Source organism: Pogona vitticeps, chromosome 5 (genome assembly GCF_051106095.1).
Source record: "Pogona vitticeps strain Pit_001003342236 chromosome 5, PviZW2.1, whole genome shotgun sequence".
In the NCBI taxonomy this organism is placed as follows: Eukaryota; Metazoa; Chordata; class Lepidosauria; order Squamata; family Agamidae; genus Pogona; species Pogona vitticeps.
This window is the reverse complement of record NC_135787.1, coordinates 98,449,059-98,473,039: the sequence shown is the minus strand read 5'-3', so window position 1 is coordinate 98,473,039 and position 23,981 is coordinate 98,449,059. Positions and strand designations below refer to the sequence as shown.

General features: G+C 39.1%; 1 protein-coding gene across 1 annotated transcript in view; it reads left to right on the top strand.

The window, feature by feature from the left end:
• VWF (von Willebrand factor) overlaps positions 1–22,665 on the top strand; it is a 172,954-nt gene extending 150,289 nt beyond the window's left edge. The window contains exons 46-52 of the mRNA XM_020785775.3: positions 1,986–2,026; positions 9,530–9,646; positions 10,836–10,934; positions 13,227–13,355; positions 15,249–15,288; positions 20,071–20,168; positions 22,305–22,665. Of these exons, the coding sequence (XP_020641434.3) occupies positions 1,986–2,026; positions 9,530–9,646; positions 10,836–10,934; positions 13,227–13,355; positions 15,249–15,288; positions 20,071–20,168; positions 22,305–22,493 (713 nt within the window). The 3' untranslated portion in view covers positions 22,494–22,665. The remainder of the gene's footprint in view (positions 1–1,985; positions 2,027–9,529; positions 9,647–10,835; positions 10,935–13,226; positions 13,356–15,248; positions 15,289–20,070; positions 20,169–22,304) is intronic.
• The last annotated feature ends 1,316 nt before the right edge of the window (positions 22,666–23,981 follow it).

The window sequence follows — 23,981 nt, the reverse complement described above, 5'->3', positions numbered from 1 at the left end:
AGCCTATAGGTGCTGTTGTTGCCCAGGGAATACCTGTTCACATTCTTCGAGGAGGCTCCTTCAGTGTCCCCCAGTATCAGTGAGTGAATGAGCGTGTAGGATTAATTTAATCTAAATCTGTATACATGAATTGCATGTGACTGGATTAACACATCCTTCCTCAATCTGCAGTTTCTCCTATTGTTTCACACTACATTACCCCCCATTCCGGATTACGTTTCAGGTTGTTTTCTCTGCAGCAATGTTTGGCTCTGTTATTAGGACATATTACTATATATTAACTCTGGAGCAAAGGGGAAGGTATTTATTATTTATATGTTTATATAACCCCTTTCTTGCTATATAAGGTGGTTGAAGAACTTTATTTCGTTTAAAACAGTCATATCAAACAGAAAGAATAAGTCATGAAGAAGTGATTAGTTAAAATACTGTACCTACCAGAGGACGAGATAGTTGGACAGTGTCACCGAAGCTACCAGCATGAATTTGACCCAACTCCGGGAGGCAGTGGAAGACAGGAGGGCCTGGCGTGCTCTGGTCCACGGAGTCACGAAGAATCGGACACAACTTAACGACTAAACAACAACAACAATAACCTACCTCTTGCCATCCTATAATGTGTTTGAGCCAAATGTCTGCCTAAAAAGGAAAGATTGATAGCAAGGAGGCATGTGCTCCACAGTGTCTATCTGGAAGTTGATTTGGGTAATAGATAGATTGGGTAATAAATATTTGTTGAGTAGTTGCAATTTGCCCACTTTATTTGACTTGCCATGTAGTCATACTTGTTCTGAAACTTAGAACAGATACTTGTTTTAGGGAATAATAATTAATTTTAATTACATGCCATTATGTTGATTCCAACATATGCCAACCCTTTCCAAAGTGGGTTGTTTTTTTTTTTTTTTTTTGGCAGAGGGTAATCAGAAGTAGTTCCCATTCGCTTCTTCTGGTGACACTCTGGGACTGTGTAGCTTACCTAATGCTACCCAGGCTGGCTCTTATCTTGGGATGCACAGTGGTGAATCAAATGTCCAACCTCTGGCTCTACAGCCAAGTCTCTAATGCACTGAACTATCTCAGCCAGCTAGTTTTAGGGAAAGGGCATGATAAATCAGTAGTTGCCAGGAGGAGCAGTACTGTCATTTTGTCCTATACCACTAAAAGAAACACTGATCCAGCTATGGCAAAGTTCAGCTTTCCGTAACAACTGGTATTTCTCAAGGCTGAGTGAAACAGTAGGATCTAACAGATGTGAAAATCTCTCAGATTTTGCTGAAATTCTTTGAATGCCAACTGCATTTTTTCATGTCATTGTTTTTCATTGAGGTTTAAGACTTTTTCAAATCTTCCAACAATGGAATCCATATACATTTTCTGCATTTTTTCTAGTGTGTACATTTACATATTATGCTTACAGTATGCATTTATTTACACAGTTTGCTAAATTTATGCAGTTCCTTTACTTAACTAAAGCATATTTGGGCACACTGTTAAAATTGTAAGCATTTCAGCCATTCCCATTTTTAAAAGTGCTCATAGTTTTGTACGTACTTTGAGACACACAGGGCTGTGAATTCTCAAGGCAAGGTGCATTTCTTCTTCCACCAAGTCTCAGAGGCTCCGAATAGGTTTTTTTCATTGAGATCGTTGAATGAAATGCAGTTCTTTACCATCTCTACACTAGTTTAGGTTTAAGTGATCCACAAGTCAAGAGTAGAGAAATTACAATTAACTATAGGAGATTCATGATGTACAACTTGCCATATTGTCTCTAAGTGGGAAGCAAGAAATGAAAGAATTTAAGAGGTAGGGCATTTCTGTGCAAAATAATCCAGTCAAGTGAAGTGTTAACAAAGATTGCAGATTAGGATTAACCTTGCATGGTATTTTATAGTTTAAATTATTCAGGATTCTGATACCAGTATAAGAGCCCTGTAATTGTAAGTAAGATGTTGATGCTAACAGGCATATTTCTTTTGCAGAACCTGTGAGTGGCTGCATTTTGAATGGCACTGTTATTGGGGTAAGATGATAACGCATACTGTTCTCTAAAAGTCTTCTGTTTGCAATGATGGGATGTCTCTATGACATGTTTCCATGTTTTGTATTTTTTTTTAAAATTAAGATCAGCTCAACTCTTAGTGAATCATAGGCCTAACTCTTTGTGAGGCAGCAAACCTGTGTCTGAGCTATACTACTTCAACTCTCATCTTCCTGAATACTCATTCCATATAGAAAAGTAGAAGTAATGGAAAAGGCATAGGAAGCTGTGTCATCCCATTGTCTTATTTAGCTCGATACAATGAACGGCACAAGTATATTGGCTAGCAGCTGCTTTCTAGGCTTTTGGACAAGAGACTGTCCTTCCCATACCTAGAGATGGTGGGGATTAAATCAGGGAAATTTATGTGCAAAGTATGAGTTCTGCCTCTGTTGCTTCTCCAGCTTTTCCCTGAAATCTAATTTTCTGTGGGCCTCACATAATGGAAGCTTTTTGTTATAGTAACTATCAAGATTGTAAATTAAATGGAAATAGACATGCTCTTTCTGAAGCTCCATCAGTGTCTCTCAAGGGAATGTTTTCTGGTGTTTGCTCCTTGATTATATAATAAAGGCCTGCATAAAAACATATGTGGTCCACAAGACTCACTTCAGACGATACATGTGCCTCTAAATAGGGAAGATCCACCACCTCCTCAGGTCTTTCTGAGCAGCTGTGCAATATTTACACAATTTATAATTGCAGCAAATGTGTGTTTTCTTAATAAATTTTCTTAATAAAGCATAGCAACAAATGTTTTTTCTTCTGTAGAGAAAATATTATATGGAAAACATATTTGCTTGATAAGGATTTTGCAAAGAATACAAAATAAGACAGTATCACCATTCAAAAAGTGTTATTTTATTTATGAATTACATCCATTCATAAAGATCGTTATTACAATTATTACAATTGCCTCAATAGTAATTATTTATTGCTGAAATCCTATTCCCTTAACTTACACTGTATAAGGCTGATAAAGTAGTCAAAAAAGTCAAAAAACAGTGGCAATTGTTTAGAAATTAAACATCTCTGACTTCTCTTTCAAAGCTCCCGGGCTCCCATTTAATCCTTTTAAACATTGGGAAGTAATGGGGACCACAAGACAGGAGGGAGAAGTCTTTAATTAATGAAAATCACCACTGGTTGTAGTCATTCCAACAAAGGCTTGTGGGGGTAATTAAAGCCTTCCCCCTGCTGTTCCATGGCTTCTACAGGATCCTGACAAAGAAAGAGATTACACTGAAACCTTGAAGTCAGAAATATTTAATTTACAAAAAATAAAAAGTAAAAATCACTGCTGTTGCTAACATTATCAGTCTTATGCAATGTAACTTATGGCAACAGGATTTTATCCATCGACTGAAATTTTATGTGTTTCTTAGACAGAAATAAACCCTGTTTATTTCGATAAGATTTAGGTAAAAGCATATAGGAATAATGGTCTTCATTTACTTTTAAAAAGTGTATCTACCCTTAAGTTTGGCAATTACCATTCCTAGAACTACATAAGAAAAGTAACAAAACCAACAAGTACTACAAAACAGTCATATCATAGAATCATAGAAAAGTGAAGTTGGAAGGCCATCAAGTCCAACCACCTGCTCAACGCAGGAATACAGTCAAAGCATATTTGCCAGGTGATTATCCAAGTTTTTCTTGAATGCCTCCAGTGCTGGAGCACTCACCAACTCCCAAGGTAACTGGTTCCACTGTCGTACTGCTCTAACAGTTAAGGAAGTTTTTCCTGATATTCAACCGAAATCTGGCTTCCTTTAACTTTGAGCCCATTGTTGCATGTCCTGCACTCTGGGATGATTGAGAACAGATCTTGCCCCTCCTCTGTATGACAGCCTCTCAAATATTTGAAAAGTGCTATCATTCTGAGAGTTCTTCAGCCAGTTCCTTCGGTACTCTCGGATGCAGCTCATCTGGTCCTGGAGATTTGAACTCGTCCAAGGTGGTAAGGTATTCCTTGACTATTTGTTTATCAATCTCCAGCTGCAATCCTGTCTCCTCACCCCACCTACTTGCACTTCCAATTTGTTTGGAAGTCCATAGTCTGTTTTTTGGGAAAAACTGAACTGAAATAAGAATTAAATTCCGTTTAATGATTGAACTTGTCCTTGTGGAAATGGGGATATTGAATCAGTTGAAAATGTTATTTTCCACTGGAGAATGTATGAAGATTGTAGAAAGAAGTTAATCTCTCCACTAATAGGTGTCTCTCTGCACAGTAACCCCACATATTTGTTACTGTCCTGCCACTTTTATTACTGACAAGGTGTCTAAATTTTTGTTGATTGCTATGAGAACTAGAGAGGAAATCACACTGAAAGAAGGTTTTATATACTACATATAGGCAATTTTTCTGTATGTTCTGTATTTTTTTAAAATAATCTCACTGGTCTGTGACCATAATAAAGAATGATGATGATGATTTTTCTATCTCCATTGTGGAGCTCTGCCACTATGACTTTTGTTTGTCTTTTGCTACTCACATACTTGAAGAATGCTTTTTATTGCTTTTAGTGTCTCTAGCTAACCTCAGCTCATTCTCAGCTTTTGCCCTCCTAATGGAGGGCATTTCCTTGCTACTTATGTACTCATCTTTGGTGGCCTGGCCTTCTTTCCACTTCCTGTACATGCTTTTGTTTTATTTTGTTTTTAGGTCCTCTGTGAGCTTTTTGTGAAGCCACACTGGCCTGTTTTGCCACCTCCCACCTTTTCTTCTTGCTGGAATTTTTGTATTGTGCCTTTAGAATTTCTTCTTTTAGAAGCTCCCACCCTTCTTGGACTCCTTTTCTTGCTAGGTTCTCCTGTCATGGGACCTTACTTATCCTATTTCTGAGATTATTAAAATTGGCTTTTTAAAAATCCAGCAGACGTATGTGACTACACTCTGCTTTCGTTTCCTTTGAAATCAAGAATTCTAGAAGGACATGACCACTCTTGCCTAGAGTTCCCCTTACTGCCACTTCCCCCACCAAGTCATCTCTGTTGGTCAGAATCAAGTCAAGAATAGCAAATCCTCTACTTTTTCCCTCCACTTTTTGTAGGAGAAAATTATCAGCCACACAAGCCAGGAATTTCTTAGAAGGACCACACTTGGCAGAATTAGCCCCTCAGCATATATCTGAAAAATTGAAATCTCCCATCACTACTATGTCGTGTTTCTTAGAAAACTCTGCAGTTTGTTTTTCAAAAGTTTTGTCTGCTTCCTCTCTTTGATTGGGTGGTTGGTAGTAGACGCCAACTACCAAGATCCTTTTGTTTTTTTGCCCCAGCTAGATTGATCCAGATGCTCTCGATGGGACAGCCAATCTCCTTCTCCTGTGTTTCTGTGCAGGAATGCGCACTTTTGATATATACTGCAACTCCACTTCCCTTTTTATTCTCTCTGTTCTTTTTGATCAGTTTATATCCCTCAATTGCTAAATTCCAGTCATGGGAGTCATCCTACCAAGTTTCAGTTATTCCTACCAAGTCATACTTACCCTCCCGAATTAAAATTTTGAGTTCTTCTTGTTTGTTTCCCATACTTCTAGCATTTATATATAGACACCAGAGGTTGTGTGATTTGTGGCCTGTTTGTACATTTTTATGAATATTATGATGATGATGATGATGATGATGATGATGATTGTTATGATTATTATTGTGATTATTAATGCTGATGTTATTATTGTTGCTTTTTTGATCACTTTGGTCCATTCCTCTTATTGTAAGGCTTCATTTACCCTTAACACTGGGCTTATGTCTCCCTCCCCCTTCCAATTCAGTTTAAAGCCCTCCTGATGTTCTTCATGCTGTGGCCAAACACATTCTTCCCAGTCCTTGTTAGATGCAAACTGTCTCTTGCTAGCAATCCTTCTTCCAGGAAGCTTAGCCTGTGGTCCCAAAAACCAAATCCCTCTCATCGACATCACCTTCGTAGCTAGTCATTCACCCAGAGGATCTTCCTTTCTCTTTCTATTCCTCTTCTGAGCACTGGTAGGATGGATGAAAAAGCTATCTGGGCCTCAAAGTCTTTGGGTTTCCTTCCCAGAGCTTCAAAGTCAGGTGTGATTTATTGGTAGCTCTTCTTGGCTGTGTCACTTGTTTCGACATGGACAAGAAGGAAGGGATATGTATCTGTAGGTTTTATGAGTGATGGCAATCCTTCCATCACATCCTTTATCTGTCCTCCAGGGAGACAGCATACCTGGCGAGTCCACGGACCCTCCTGGCATAACTCTGTCTCAATTCCACATAGTAGGGAGTCCCCTACTGCAACTACTCTCCTCTTCTTCTTTTTGTAGGGTGTGGGTTCAGCAACTGTATTCTGCTGCACTTCAACCCTACTCATGTCCTCCTATGGGCTGTCCTCTGCATGCTGTCTGACAGACTTTTCTTCAAGTAACTATGATTCTTTTCCATGGTGGTTCCTCCACTATGTTTGTAGCTTCTATAGCATTTTTCTCCACTGCAATGTTTTGGTTTTCTTCCATCAGCAGTGCCCCCTCTGACAGCTGCTGCTGCTCAAGAGTTCTATCTTCATCTTCCCTTATAACCTTGAGTGTGGCTACTTGCTGCTCCAAGTCTCAGACTTTCTCTTCTAACAGTGCCACAAGTTTACACTTGTTACATGTATACAGCATTTTACACTCATGAACAAAGACAAACATGGCAAAACTTTGCAGGTAAGCACAACTGAATTGTCTCCGCCCTCCATAATCCCTTCTAGCCTTTTACTTTCAACTGTTTGTTTAGGATACCTGTCCCTCTTGTTTTGTTAGTTTAAATGTAGTTGTACGTATACCCAAAGGAACCCAAAAAATTTGTTAGGGGCTTCCCCCTTGGCCTCCCACAGCGAACTCCCACAGCATCCTGTTTGCAAGCTCTGGTCGCAAGCTCCCTGGGTCTGCCTTTAGCTTTACTTGTCAGCTGTCATCTGTCTGGAGTCAGGAATCAAATATATTACCCAATAACATTTTATTCCTTATGAAAAAAGCACACAGCATCATTAACAAATTAAAAGATTCAGAAATAATGTATCGAACTATTTTTGGCACAGTAGTGTTTATATTGTGGAACCTCTCTTTTCTAGTTCAATTTTAGCCATCAATAATTTATTTTTAACACTTCTAGCTGTTCATGCAGTTAACACTCCTGTATAGATTTTATTAATTTGGGGAGGGGGAGAAGGCATTTGAAACATTCCAAGGTTGTATGTGCACAATTTTGTTTTGGTTAATTTTTAGGGTGTTTCTTGAAGTTTTGGTCCCAGTTCAGTAAGTTCTGTCTCTTGCATGGAAACAATGCTAGCTACACTTTTGAACTCCCAGTTATGAAAAAATGTATTTGTAAAGCCATCTTGAAGTGCATATTTCATTTTCCACTGAAGGCAAATCCCAGCTCCTCTTTCCTCGCCTCTCTTTTGTGCCCCCCATTAACTTACCCACTGGATGGTTCCATGTTCAGAGTTTTCTGTTGCAACTGTATTACTGGAGCCATTTGTTTTTTCCTTAATCCCATTACATTTCCACCTCGTATCCAGTTACAAGCTTTATCCTCCCATAGTTTGGTTTAACTGTGTTCATTTTGCAGTGCTTTAAACTTACAACCAGGTGGCTTGACTTACCAAATGAAATTGCCTTGCAAAAGTCATCTGGTTTCCCAGGCTTTTATTGAGCAGAGTGATTAAGGAAGACATGGACACTCTTTGCCTTGATACGAACTTTTATGGGTTTCATTTGCTAGCAGTGTGTGAGCAGATGTTGGGTGGAGGGGGGTTGACAATGAGACTGTCATTTAGAATTTCATAGGTATATTTAACAAATGTGGTTTAAAAAGATCTTCAGAAGATTTTAAAAATCCACCAAGCTCCCTCACAGTGTTACTGATATCCAGGTATTTGATTCTGATTTACTTTTGTTGCATTTAGGGCGACCCAATCCTCACAACACACAAAAGAGAACTCCAAATTTTAAAATCGCAACTTGCTGGATTCAATTACTATGATTTGGGAATCTGAGGTTTTCTGTAGAACCGAATTTGGAAAGGCATTGCTATTAATACAAAAACAGTATAATGCTCCACTTCCTGTAGAAATCAATAAATCCCATATATGTGATCCCCTCTTAAACACAGGGCTTTACAGACATGTGAAGTGGATCAGGATCCCAGGAGCCTAGAACGTTTGGGATGCCATAATTGGCATGTCCTCTCCATGACTGCAAGGCATCTGTTACATTTCTGCTCCACGGTTGGCTTGTAAACCTCAGCTGCAAAATGGGAAGATTCATGGTGAAGAATAAAAGTCAGAGAAAGCAAGAGGAGAAAGATGGGCAGAGGGGAGGGGAAACTTTCATATACAGTATATGCTGGTGAGGATCTAATTGCAGGTTAAGGATGGATTTGATTTAGATAAGGAGAACAGCATAGGGAAAGGGTTAATCTTCTCCAAATGTTGCTGCTTTTATCCAATATGCACTCCAAGCAGCTATTTGTACCTAAAAAGGACAAAAAGCATCACAAAGTCTTATCCAGGAATGCCTGATCCGTAGATACAAGTTACCACAGAATGTCCTGCTGGATCAGACCAAAGGCCTATCTAGTCAAGTGTTCAGTTGCCAGCTTCTGGGAAGCCCACAAGTAGAATGTGGCTGTGATAGCACCACCCCCCACACTCATGTTCCCCAGCAAATATTGAAAAACATGCCATCTCTGATACTGGAGGCAATAAATACCTTTCCCTCTGCTTGTCTATACAGCTCCAAATATCTTAACAAATAATAATAATATTGATTTTAGAACTGCAGAGCTGGAAGGAACATCATGGATCAGCCCATCAAGGAAGCTTAGTTGAAAACCAAACTCACAACCTCTGGTTCTGCAGCCAGATACCTAAACCACTGGGCTATCCAGCAGTCCTCATAAATTCACCTAAGCAGTTTCTCATAAGAGAGCAGGTTCACAAGTTTGAATCCAGCTCTAGTATATTCTTTTTGAGAACAGGGAGGACTATATATAGTATTCCAAATGTGATGTGCCTTGTAGCTCCATAAAGAATACTGTGATATTTGTAGTTTTATTTTTCCATTACGATCCCCAGCCTGGAATTTGCCTTTTTCATGGTGGCTGCACACTGATGTAATTGCACTTTCTTTGCTGGTTAGTCTCTGCTAGCTGAGATCTCACCAGAATATATGTGAAGTTAAAACAACAGCATGGCCAACTGGCAGCAAGACTGTGTGCTACATAAAAATGTCATTCGCCATTTACAATCCCTTTCGATTAGTTAGCTGCAATGTAAACTGGAAGAATCATCTATGGGGAGTTGAGAGTTTGGATGTGTTCAGGTCTAACCTTTTGATAAATGCTTTTTAGGGAGTGTGTACAGGGTGTATTGTTTTCATCAGAGGAAAAAGATGTGTAGTTTTTTTATGTTTCTAATGAGAAAGAGTGACCACTCAAAACTGCAAACCTGTTCTGATCTTTCAGCCTGGGAAACGCATGTTATTGGATCAGTGCACCAGCTGTCAGTGCAGCCTGGGGAGAGAACCATACTTGAAATATGAATTAGTATGTGGGAAGAAAACCTGTGAACCTTGCCCCAAGGTAAGAGAGGGTGCTATACCCTAAGAGCCCTGTTGATTTTTGAAAGTCTCCTGTCTATTCCAAACCATAGTACACACCAGTTAGAAGATGCAAACTGTGAAAGTTCATGATAACAAGCACCATGTATTTTGAGCTAAAAGGAGTTGATTGGATCCTAAAAATTAACTGCATTTAGTTAGTTAGTTAGTTAGTTAGTTAGTTAGTTAGTTAGTTAGTTAGTTAGTTAGTTAGTTAGTTAGTTAGTTAGTTAGTTACTTACTTACTTACTTACTTACTTACTTACTTACTTACTTACTTACTTACTTACTTACTTACTTACTTACTTACTTACTTACTTACTTACTTACTTACTTACTTACTTTGTATACTGCCCATCTAGCCTAAGGTTATCTGTGGATTTCCAATTTTGTACCTATTTCTGCCCCACAAAAGTTTATTCAGAGGTTCAGAGAGGTATAAACACTATTGTAATCCTTCAGCAACTGTAGAGGTGTAAAGAATTTGATTCAGAAGAAGTACTTTTTGAGCCAAGTCCCTCCCCTTCAAATGGGAAAATCATGGAGATGGAAAGGCCAGGGAACAAAGGAATCAAAGTAGACCTTGGTCTCTCTTCTATCTGCCTTCCTTCAACAAGGGAAGATTCACTTCTCTATATTTGTAAATGACAGCAAATCCATGACTTTTAGGGCAGGTCCTCATGTTACTACTGCAAAACGGTTAGCACAATGCGGCTCTGCACTGATCCTTACCTATAAACTGGTAACCAGGTTGTCAAGGGGGATTGCATGAGATCAGCTGCCCCTCAGAGGAGATGTCTCATTGATGTTAATACAGTTTGCTTGTTTGCTTTATTGCTTTATTCTATAAAGAAGTTAGTTAGTTAGTTAGTTAGTTAGCTAGTTAGCTAGTTAGCTAGTTAGCTAGTTAGCTAGTTCGTTCGTTAGTTCGTTAGGCAGGCAGGCAGGCAGGCAGGCAGGCAGGCAGATATTCTTTACTTATAGCAAATAAAGAAATGATAAATTAGTAATAGAACAGGCTTGAATTTCTCCTTAATATCATATCCTGAGTTAATTGTTGTTGTTTTTAACAGACTACCACACTAGGTAGAACCAATGCCATTTAACATATTATTTCAATGTCTATGCTAGCATTGAGGTTTGAATAAATCATTAATTTTCTGTCATTATAGAATTACAGGATGGAACAAGTCTCTGGCTCCTGCTGTGGCAAATGCTTACCAACTGCATGTGCCATACAGCTGAGGGACAGAACGATTATCTACCTGAAGGTCAGTTGATGTCATGCGTCTGTCCTAATACCCTAGATTGCTGATCCTCTCTCTCTCCAAAGATTTTTACCTTCATGCAGTGCCTTATCCACAATGTTGTATGAATGCATGGGATGTGGTGGGGTTTTTTGTTTTGTTTATTTGTTTGTTTATTTTTTTACAGAAAGTCCCCATTCCACCTCAGTGGCAAGAATGTGGCTAACTGGAAAAGGCAGGAAAATACTGTAGACCAGTGTTCCCCAACCTTGGGCCTCCAGATGTTCTTGAACTACAATTCCCAGAAGCCTTCACCTCCACCTCTACTGGCCAGGATTTCTGGGAGTTGAAGTCCAAAAACATCTGGAGGCCCAAGGTTGGGGACCACTGCTGTAGACAGTGCATACAAAGTAGTATTCCAGGAGGAGAAGATTTGAAACATGCTAACCCTCTGACTGAAATCAGTGCAACAGAGTTATTAGTCTTGCTTGGGGTGTTCTCAAGCCACTGAAATGTTACTGAGTGCTAAATATTAAAAATTAATTCATTATAGTATATGCAAATCAGGGCAGTGCAATTTTTAACTTAGTTCTCTAGTGTGACAGTTTACCAACAAACAATGCCATAGAAGAAAAAAAAAGGGGTGGGTAGACCACATTTTTTTAAATTGTCATATCCAGATCTAGCCATGGATGTCACCAGGCAGGAAAATGTCAGAAAATGGCATTAAAAAACAAAACCACAAAACCCAAATCTTCAAAGAAGTGGCTAGATGGACATTTCACTATTTTTGCGAGGGTGGACCCGCCCAACCTCTCTAATGTGAAAACTTCCTCCATTAGTATGTGCACACTGACCCACACCCTTCTGCAGGAGAGAACTAGGGGGCTAGGATGGCGCTGGTGGCATTTTGCCCATCCATATCCTAAGAACAGAACATAAGATCCTTGCTGAATTCACAGGAAAAACCTATGCATTACAGCATTCCTTTGCCTCAGTGGCCAACCAGATGCTTACAGGAAGTCCACCAGAAGCGCATAAGCACAATGATCTACTCATGTCCCCTAGCAACTGGCAATGAGAAGCAATCTATCTACAATTACTAAGGCTAGAAAAAATTATGAAATGGCTGTATGGTCCTTAAGATTACAGAAATGCAAGAGTAGGCAATACCTCTATTAGACTACTAAAAAGTTGAATCAGCAACAAGCTTTCATAGATAAAATTCCACTTCTTTAGGTATATGCACTAACATCTTATGGATAATGCAGAAAAATTGTAAATAACAGCCCATGGCAGGTGTCTGTGCCAGATCTGCTTGAAGTGAATTCAAAGGAATGGTGACTTTGGTATTTTTCTGCCAGTTCTTCTTACAAAGTTTTGCCAATTATGCATGATCCCTCATGTCCATTTTGGCAGCCACTGCTCTATCTTTTGATAACGAATTCCATCTTTCTCTGTAATTTTTCACCATTCAGCTTAAATGGATTGCTTCACGTTTTAGTCTTACAAAAAAGAAAGACTTACCATTCACACCATGAATAATTCTGTGGGCACATATCTTGCTTCCCCCCCCCCCATGTTAAATAGCTTCAGTTATTGTGATTATTTCTTATGGGAGAGCTGCTCCAGCTTCCCACTGTTGTTAAACTGTTTTACTGTATTTACTTTTCATTTTGCCCAGAATGTTTCTGTGTTACTGACTGTGAAATGCATGGCGCAACGGTGATGAGGGTCCCACTGCACTCTGTACAGTGTATTTGATTAGTAAACATCCGAACCAACATTTATTATCCATCTCGATTCTCCACAGTAAGATACCTAGCAATGCAATATCTTTGATGCTCCAGACCAGCAAATAGATAACATACTGGAGACATGTTGTTGAGTTAAACAGAAAACAGCTTGTATAGAAGCAAGAATGAAACTCTGTTTTAAAGTGAGAGAAGGCAAACTTTATCTGAGATGAGTACATTTTCATTATGACAAGTCACAGGATATTATCTAACTGGTCTGTACTTGCTACTGCAGACAAACATTTACCTGGATATTTGATAGATGGCATAAGCACCCAATTGCTACCAGAGTTCAACCTGAGAAGTTTATTCCCCATGTTGCCCCTTGCGTTATATCTGGGGAGCAGGATATCCATGTGTTTGATACCCAGCATACAATGACTGGTCACTGCCTGGTAAATGTATTAACTGGTCTTTAGACTTTCACCTGATATATTTTGGAACTTTAAAAAAGCAACTATCCATGACTTGTTACCATTGTGCAACTTTCCTGCATTTAAAATCCTCTGACTCTTTACAGCCAAATGAGACAATCCAAGATGGCTGCGACAGTCACTCCTGTAAAGTCAACATGAAAGGGGACTTCATCTGGGAAAAGCGAATCACTGGATGCCCCCCCTTTGACTCTAACAAATGTCTGGCTGAGGGAGTAAGTAGTGCTTACAATGTAACTATGCTGGGCAGGCTTCACACTACAATTGTGGTGGTGGTGGTGGTGATGATGATGATGAGTATTACTATAGCACCATTTGTGTACAGTGTGCTTTACAGAGTAAAGAAGGCTTCCTCTCTTGTGTAGTTTACAATCTAAATTCTGCTGTAACACTGGTCTTTTCCATGTAAAAGTTATGATCTCTGTAAGCATTTTTCTACCTTGCCTAGATGTCAGAGAGATGGAACAAAATGATGGGGAAGAAAAAAAAAGGATTTTGCATACTTTCAAATATTCATTTCATTACGTAATTGCACAAGGTGTTTGTTGTTGAGGTCCTACACTTAAGAAAAGAAAAGAAAGGAAAAGTTTGCATAGTCACCACCTTTTTATTCTGCATGCATCTGGCTGTGGCTCATTCCAATATGACAAAATGTGTGAACTTTTTAAAAAAGTGCAGGCAATACAAAACAATTCCCCTTAGCTACCTTGTCAGCTAAATCCTGGAAATGCCAATACACGCACATTCAAAAATGACTGGCAAATTTGTGCTTTTCAGGTAGAGTGTGGATTCCAATCCAATCTCACTGTTGTGAAATGTTAAAAATGTAACCAGAAAGTTTGTCTGAGCACATGGGTTATATTAATGTGCTTTCACCTCTAATTACAGGATATCTATAATGGCTATTTCTGGTGTTAGTCCATTGCTGACAAAACAACAAGGAGTCTTGCAGTATTCTCAAGAGTAACAAGTGTTTAATTGGCCATAAGCTTTGTTGAACTGTAGCCCACATGTTCAGGCACCACCTGACGAGGTCTACAATCCACAAAAGTGTACAACAAACAAATGAACTAGTCTTTAAGTTGCCACAAATATAGATAATGTGTTCTTCATCTCAGAATTAGAGAGGGGCACAAAACGAGCCACGAACCAAAAAAGCCATGCGTTCCTTGTTTGTTTGTTTTTTTTTTTGTGGGCCATTCAGAGAACTGCATGTTCACAAAGCAAAATGAAATGCCAAGCTTTTTCATCATTGGTTTCTTCCACACCTCCCACAAAGCCCCTCTTCATGGGCCCCAGCATCATCTACCTTACTCACTCTGGGCCTCCTCCTTGCCATCACTGACCAGCTGAGTAGGAAAGTAAGCCTGTCTGGGGTCTACTTCTTGCCCCAGAAAGTAGGCCCCAGACAGGCTGGAGGAAATGGAGGAATTCGCAAACAACAAATTTTTAAAAATTAATGGAATTAATTCATTATACTGTACATCTTTCCTTCATATAGCCAAGTGTAAGCTATCATAAGAGCTCCATAAGAGTGAAAGATCCAGGTTAAAAAAAAAAAAAACTCCTTTCTAAATAAATGAACAGATGCTCCAGGTACTATAGTTTGTTTATAGCGGCACAATATTCCTGGTAACATTTAAGACCAAACTAGACATGATCCTGTAATTTGTAATTTAATTTCTGCCATCTTTTTAAGTTTCTTTGCCAAAATGTAGCTTTAGGGACCCCATGCATAACTGAGTCCTCAACATGTGGGGAGGAGCAACCATTTCCACCCTGCACTTTGTTTCCTAGTCCAAATCACAATATGAAGAACCTGTATGTTCTCCTCTCTGTGGCTGTTCACTTTCTAGCGTGGGTAGGCGGAGTAGTTTGAACATTGGGCTACGATATGAGGGCAGCTCCCTCTTCACTCTGCAACACCAGAAAAACATGGCAGGTTGAATTTACTTTGGCTTTTACTTCACTCTTAGGATATAGCAACTTCTGTAATCTCTTGCTATTCAGAAAGTGTTACAAAAGAGACTCTATGTGTATGACAGAAACAGCGCACAAGGAAGCTATGTTATCTTAAATAATGTGTGTGTGCCTTTTTTTTTTTTAAGGGTAAAATTGCAAAAATCGACAACACTTGCTGTAAGACATGTAAGTACCTGCTTTTCCTTTATTGCTACTGGTGGACTCCCACTCAGAGGGAGTGCCCTGGCTTGTCTGCCCCACCTCCTCTAAACGCTGCCTCTGAGTGGGTGTCCACTGTAGATGGCTGGGCTGGGAAGTGACAAACCAGCAGTTTGTGCTCATCTCTAGACCTTTCTAAAAAGGGATGTTTGAATAGATGGCTTAAAATAAAGGCCAAAATAGATATGATTGTCATGTGGCTTCCTTTGTATTAAATTATTGTTTTAAAAAACGAATAGCCAGCAGAGATGTAATAATGGACCAGATCAGGGCCATGGTATTGGGGGCATGAAAGGATTTAAACCACTGCAGTCCTGAACAGAATGGTCCTCCTCACATATTTGCTGTTCACAGCGATGCCAGTGCAAACTTTTCCTGTATGTCAGCAATGTGGTCATTACAAAGCAAGTATCAAGCTAGATACGATATTTGACCATAAATATCACAATTAACTTGGCTCTCTAATAAACTAACCTATTTTATAAGAATGTACTGTAATCCAATTTTTGTGCACAGACTCAGTGCTCATACTTTTTGAAATTTACAACAAATCCTGGAATGATATTTTACATCTCTATGAAAATTGGAATTTAGGAAACTTCTAAATAAAAAACATTTCATCATAGCTCAACTTCCAACGATATCTTGTTTATGAGATTAGTATTCTCTCCAATATATATATATATTCAAAAAAGTACTTTTAGATTATCTTGATTTGAGTTATAGATTTTTGAAATTTGCATACCTTTCCTTGCCATCTAATCAGACTGAAAATTGCTTAAATTTGCCATGTTCAAATTGTATCCCATTGTTAAATACAAGAATTCCTGAACTGTGTACAACTATATGCTTGAGAGTCATGGAAGAACTACTAATGTCCCTAGACAGACTAATAAATACAGTAAAAGCATCCCAGGCTTCCGTACCAAAAATACAATACAATAAAATAAAAAAGCCCACATCCAAATATGCGTCCAAAATATGCATTTTTATATGAACTATTAACTTGGCCTTGTTTCCATCTCATCAACTTCCAAGATAGGCGATTCCATTCAGACTTGGCACCAAACTGAAGTGGGTTCTCTGCATAACCCTGCTGCTGAGCCCACTTGGAACAACTATGCTTCTGTTGCTCCCCCCCCCCCGCAAGCATTGTTGCCAGTGGCCACCACTGCCAGGTCTCTCTAGTGTCGTTAAAACAGTGATGACAGTGGTAGGATACCAGTAAGTTTTGGGCATTCAAGAGAAAATGGGAAAACCATCTGTCAGATCTCCTTTGATTTGGATTCCTACACTTGACAGCAGGCACCAGAAGCAATGCTAGGCTGATGGCATCACAGCCAATTGCGAAGGAGGTGTCAGACCCAGTAGACCCCTTTAGAATACATGTACTCTGGGAGCTTCCTGAGTGTGGTCGGTGGTCACACCAGCCTAGTTTATTGCACACCTGCATTTGATACAGTTGTCTGTTCAGACACTTCCAATATAAGATACACAGCACACGGAGATGCACATCTACTCACACTTGCGACTGCATGGACCACTGCTTTGGACATGCCTCTTTCCAATAATGTCAGTCAAGACCAGTAATCCATATAGAAATATTGGTTGGTAGTGTGGTCTTTTCTGTGTGTGTGTGTATGTGTGTGCCCTTAGTCTTATGCATTCTGTGAATACAGTTTGTCAAATGTGAGCCTGAAATGTGTATCCAGTTTTAATTTGAAAGGACAGTATGCCACAATTGCTAGTAATGCAGGAAAACAATGAAGTGTTGTTTCCCTTCCTGATTTTTTTCATGTTTTAACAGACTGCAAGGTAATTCTTCAATGTGACCCTGAATGAAGGCTTGGGTTGCCAAATTATATGGTGGATAATTATAGAATTTGTTTAGCACTGAAAGCTATCCCTCATTTGAGGGGCAAAATGTCAGCACCTCTTCACCCTCCATCCTCTCTCTCTCTCTCCTCTTTCTTTTTGTTCTGTTCATGTGCCAATAAATAAAAGATGTGATGCACAGCAGGCCATCCATACATAGGCATTGTAATTGCTGTAACAAAATCCCAGTTTTGAGGAGTCACCCCCAAGATCATTTCTTGCTGCTGCCTGTCCATATATCAGCAAGCTCCGATTCTAAGAAATAAAAGTCAGTGGAGCTCTTGAGATAATAGACTACCACTGAATACTGCTCACAAGTTAATTTAATTAAGAGGGCTTTTTATCTGTCTACCAGGATTAAGGCACAGAGCCATTATTGAAAATTGTCAATTAACCTTTACATAAAACAGAGGTGAACACAATATTTAAAAGGCTTTGAAAGACTTGAAGCGAAACAAATGCTGCAGAAAATAAAGCAGCAAAGCAAAAATAAAAGGAAACATTCCCAACAATGTGGTCTTCTTGTTGTGGCTTTCATCTGCTAATAGGAACCTTTGTTAGGATGGTACCAAACATTTCAGAAAAATATGCAAATTGGCAAATATCCAGGTTCTGGCTGGGCAGTTTTCTACTAAGGGGGGGGGAGGATACAGATGGAAATCAAGATATATTTGTTTGTACTTTTAACTGTTGTTGGCCTTATGTCACCCCACTGGCATTTATCTCACCTAGGTCACCAGAGACAGTAGGAATACATGATAGAATAGGCATAGGAAGCTTACGATTGCAGAGAAAAAGAAGGCCCATTGTTGCAAGAAGTGTTCTTTTATCTCACCGAGATTTCCTGATTTGATAACAGTACAGTGGTACCTTGACTTGCAAACGTCCCTACTTTTGAACGATTTGAGTTACGAATGACTCATTCACCAAAAGTTGTTTCGATCTGCGAACTGAGCCTTGACTTACGAACCAAACGTCAAAAGAAAAAAAAAATCCCCCCCCCGTTGTTTTTACGGATTAACCGGCTTTGCATTAGTTCCTGTGGGAACTAATGCTTCGACTTAAGAACAGTGCCTAGACTTAAGAATGAAAAACAGCAGATACGGATTAAATGGTTTTCAATGCATTCCAATGGAAAAGTTTGCCTCAACTTACAAACTTTTCGACGTACGAATGCTGTTCCTATACGGGTCAAGTTCGTAAGTCGAGGTACCACTGTAAAACATACCTTGGTGGTAACATGTTTAAACTATTTCAAAAGGGCTACCCTTGAAGAGTGACTGGAAATTTCAGCTGCTGCAAAATGTGGTTACTGTTTTTTACCTTTTAAAGGTCTAAATAGCTTTCAGAGTTGGAGTTTAGTATGTTAGTGGGTTTCTATCTAACAGCAGGCCTATTTGATTATTAAGATCAGCAGAAGACAGTACAACTGTAGAATGTCTTCCCTTTAGAAGGTGGCCCTCTAGTTTCTGAGTTTTTTGAAAAACATTGAGACGTATCTCTTTTAACTGGTTTTCTAACTATTTTTTTGATTTTAATATTTGTACATATTTTTCTTCCATCTTTGGAAGTTTATGACAGTTTTGACATTCTTTTTTCATCTTGGTTGTTGTATACTCCATGTATGGCTCTGAGCATGAATAGTAGAAGAAGTATAGTGAAATGAAATCTCAATTGCCACATGAGGAGGCTGAGTTTCAAGGTGGTTCTGGCTGGGGAGAAAAGTTTTACATGTTCTTTCACTTCCACTTTTAAGTAATAAGAATGTCTAGGAAGCTGCATGCTAAACATTAATAATAACATACAGTTAGATCTTTACTTTGTTGTTAAAGTTCTCTTTGAAATCCTGGCCAAGCTCTTGTGAACAGTGACTGTTAGGCAGTTCAACGTTTGTTAGCATCTTTCCCTTCCCCCTGTCATCTGTGACCCAATATTGAAAGAACTGCCCTGTCTTAAAGGGATGAAGATAAATAAAAGGCATATGTAGCATTCATAACAATTCAGGAAAAAAAAATCAGGAAAATGCTGCATGGTCCGCAAAACAATACAAATGCAGGAGCAGATGATACTTTTATTGGACCACTTTTTAAAAATAACAATACTGTAACTAGCTCTCAATTCATCTTCTTCAGGCCGTGCACCAAATTCTTGTGGGCAGTTCCAAAATTCTATGTTTATATTAAAGTCCCAATGTCTCATGGCCGTTTTTGGAGCCAGGTTTAGCTTCTTAGATGGAAATAGAGGCAGTCTGCAAGAGGCCTGTGAGGGGAGGGTGTGGCTTCAAATTTGTAATATTTGCCCCCAGAAAGTTCTTAGAACAGACCTTCCTCTCCTTTTCCCCAGTTGGGCAGCTTTGTAGTCAAAGGCCTCAAGAGGAAAGCCTACTTTTTACTCCAGCACCTCATCTCAGTTTTCATACAAGGATTTCCCTTTTACACTTTTATCAAGTCATGAACCCAGACAATACCTAATGTGTATGCATCTAATGCTTCCGAATGCTACTCAATCACATGGTGGATTATGGTGCAATTCTGCTCGGCCAGCTGGCTACAAGAATCAGAGGATTTAGTATTAGTATTTGAGCAGTACAATTTCATGTGCTGCTCATTGTCAGCTCAAGAGGGAAAGTAGCATACACTTTAATCACCATCTGAATCCATCCATACAGTCTACCCGTTAATTACCATATGGAATTGTGTCTAGTTGTTTTATCTGAGAAGTCCTGTTGCATGGCGGTGGTCCAATGCCCTGCTTCATGGGTATTTCAGAAAAGAGATGGCTTATGGCTGTGACATGCAAGTTGATATAATTTGCAGAGATGTTGCTTTTTGCTGATGTTCTTATTAAACTTACCCCCCCTTTTTGCTTTTTTAGGTGTAGAGCCAGAATGCAAACAAGTCACAGGCAGGCTTGAATATATTAAAGTGGATGACTGTGTAAATGAGGATCAACTGAATATCCATTACTGTGAGGTAACTTACATTTATTTAATGGACACAAATATGTGGAAGCAAAGTTGGCCACATTTTCTGTAGACAATGCTTGACGCCTCTCTGGGCACACCTTGCAACAAATTGCAGTGAGCTGGTATGTGGTATTTGGAACCTGGGTTTCGATTTTTGGAACTGTAGCCTGCTTCTTCCACCCTCACCCATCCTGAACTGTAGCATAAGGGGAAATACATGAGGAATCTTTTCCCTTGAAAAATGTATACATTTCTTTAAAATATGAGAAACAACGAGATTTTTTTCCCCCATTAAAAAAACAACAACACCTACACAAAACCTGCAAGGAACATGGATATTAGAAAAAGAGGAAGCCCAGCAAAGTAGACTACAGATACACACATTCCTAATCACAGAAAGCTTTTTTTTTAAAAGGGGTGTTTAATTGAAAAGTTTAAAGATTTAAGTAAATAAATATATTGAACTTTTTTCCCTAATGCATACATTCTAAATTCAAACCAACAAAAACAATGAGCATGGCTGAAAACAATCCTGGCATTATCATTCTAAAATGGAGCAAAAACATTCCATTTTTCAGTAAATTTCTTTCTAGACATTTGATCCTCAATTGCTTTTATATAATGCCAGTTTCATCATAATAGCAACCTCTCAAATCCTAAAGAGCTGATCAGATAATGGAGGGGCAATACGTATCTTACAGTACAATACAATGACAGAGAATTTTTAGATGCTGTCAGCATAGTAATAATCATCCCTAAGCCATACATTTCTAGACAGATTTTTATGCAGCTCAAAGGCACCATTATACTGTAGCATGCACTGGCATTTTGTATTGTTAAAATTTAAGTATGGTGCAAAATTGTATTGAACAGAAATTGTATTGAACAGAAAAAATGTACAGATAAGCAGGATCCTGATTTCTGCATCTCCAAAATCAATACTAAATCTGTCTGTCTGTCTGTCTGTCTACATGGACACACAGACATATACACATTTACATACATACATACATACATACATACATACATACATACAGACAGACAGACAGACAGACAGACAGACAGACAGACAGATAGATAGTTAATATTATATGGTGTAAAAGTGTAAGTGTTTAAATACATGTTACTTTATGTTCAACCAAGTCTTTCTTTCCTACATTTGTACTCATAATGGCTACCAATTTAAAATGTTTGTTTATCCATTTTGTAACTCCTTTAACAAATCTTATTTATCAAACTGTTGCAAAAGTTTATTAAGTAGCATTTCTCATCAGCTGGCACTTTGCCAAAGGAATCATATTTGTTTTGGAAAGCATACATAATCAGGAAACAACTGACAGAGCTTCAGCTGGCTATCTGTCCTCACTCTTGACTGTTTAAAAATTGTCAGATTCTCCATCCACAAAATTATGAATGCTATTTTAAGCTTGCTTCTTCCCGTTTAAAATAATCCCCCAACATCTCTCTCTCTCATTCATTTGTTCACTGTAAATAAAACACACCCAAAGTCACATTCGAAATCTGTTTCTTATTAATACTGTAACAGGGCTTCAAAGATAGCCTACACAACAATTGAACAAAAGCACATTTTAAGTTTTTGTCTGTTTTTGTATTTGTTTTTGCAATACCAGAAGGCAGGGTCAGATCAATCCAAAATTTCAGGGGCATATGCCTAAGTTCTCCTGTGCACAAGTATTGAAATAAGAGTTTGATACAAGATGCCAGTTTCAAGCAGGTGAACCCTGATTGGTGTTGAGGCACATTATGTGATACTAAGCCATAGTTGAGGCAACAAGGAATGAGAAAGGAGACATTTCGGTAGAGAGATGGGATGAGGAAGGCGTTTAGAGGCTGGAGCAGGATTCCTGTATGCAAACCGTGATATTTTATATCAAGTGCAGGTGACTTTTGGCCCTTCGTATATTTTGAATAGCCACTTAGCCACTCCCATAAATCCTCACCATTGGCCATGCTTGCTAAGAATTTGGGGAAGAGGAGTCTGAGTACCGCTGAAGAACCTAAGGTTCCTTAGCCATAATTCTTTTCATTTTTCTGAGCATATATGAGCAGCTCTTCTGGAAAGCTTGGGATTTTAGTCTGTGAAAAATGTCACAAAGTCATCTATTTCTCATTTCATTTTCAGGGGAAATGTGCAAGCAAAGCCATTTATAACATTACACTGCATCACATTGAAGATCAGTGCACCTGTTGTTCGGCTACGGTGACAAATTCAATGCTAGTGCCCCTCCGCTGTGCCAACGGCTCCATCGTACAGCATGAAGTCTTTAATGCCAGACAGTGCGAATGTCTCTCTCGGAAATGCAAACCATAAATATGCTTGGGAGCAAATGCATGTGAAACTTCTTATCCAGCTGCCTAGAAATTTCCAATCCAACGCTAACTTCCTTTGTTTTGTTTTGTATTTTGCATTTTGATACTGTTTTTCTGTCCCAAGCACTGAATGTAACAAGGCAAGCAATAAACACAAAACCCATTTAGCTACATAGTTTGGATATTTTACTTTCTGACAACTTCATTGCTACCATATTCTTTATTTTGAAAAATCACACCTGCTATTGCTAGAATCCAGCAATTCTAGGAGCTGTCCTAAGTGGTTTGAAACTTTTCATACAGTATATGCTCCATCAAAGTCTGTGTGTTCAGTTGCTGCTGCCACCGCCACTGCTGATCAGTGGAGTAAGCATCTGTTGATTTTTTATTACAATGGGTTTTATAATGAGTGAAATTCTGTCCCACACTGCAATTCAACATTGCTTCATCTTGGAGAACACTCAAATAAAGTTCAGTTTTATTCAGAAGGTCTCTTCAGACTTGCAATATTAGCTTGTAGACCCAGTATGTCCATGAGCTCAATCTACAGTTCCATCTTATGTCCCAAAAGGTGTCCTGCAAGAAAATGTATGGGAAATAGTGGCAATAGAAGATAATTACATCAGTAGAGGTAAAGGTCTCAACTAGAGATGGGGACAAATTAAAAAAAAGTGATTTGTTTTGATTCATGATTAGTCAAGGTTAACAACTCAATGAATACGAATATACAAATATTCTTCAACGAATCAATGAATTAATTTGTCAATTCATCTTCACTTTAAGGTAAAGGTAAAGGTGCCACTTGACATTTAGTCCAGTCATGTCTGACTCTAGGGCACAGTGCTCACCCCCGTCTCCAAGCTGTAGAGCCAGCATTTGTCCGTAGACAGTTTCCGTGGTCACGTAGCCAGCAGGACTACACACGGAACGCCGTTACCTTCCCACTGAGATGGTACCTATTCATCTACTCACATTTACATACTTTTGAACTGCTAGGTTGGCAGGAGCTGGGACAAGCGACGGGAGCTCACTCTGTCGCGTGGATTCGATTTTACGACTGCTTGGTTTTCTGACCTTGCAGCACAGAGGCTTCTGCGGGTTAACCCACAGCGCCACCATGTCCCCCATCTTCACTTTAAACGGCTATAAAACTGGCCCCTAGAGACACCAAATTTGCAGGGAAGCTTCCTCAGTTGCATTTCTACAACTCCTGAAAGTTTGGTGAATATTTGATAATGGACCCCTGCAAAGGCATGACATCTGTGATGGGGGAGATTTTCAGGGCAATGGCTTCCTCCTTTCCTTTTGTAGTTTATTGAACTCACAAGTAACCCATGTCATTGTGTGAAAGCCATGGGATGGAAGGAGGAAGGCTTTAATCAATGAAAATCTTTCCCTCCAGTAACATCATCACTCTTCCAAAGGTGCAACTTATACAACAGTATCTTGGCCAGCATATAAAACAACATTAAGAGCCGAAGCCCTCCAA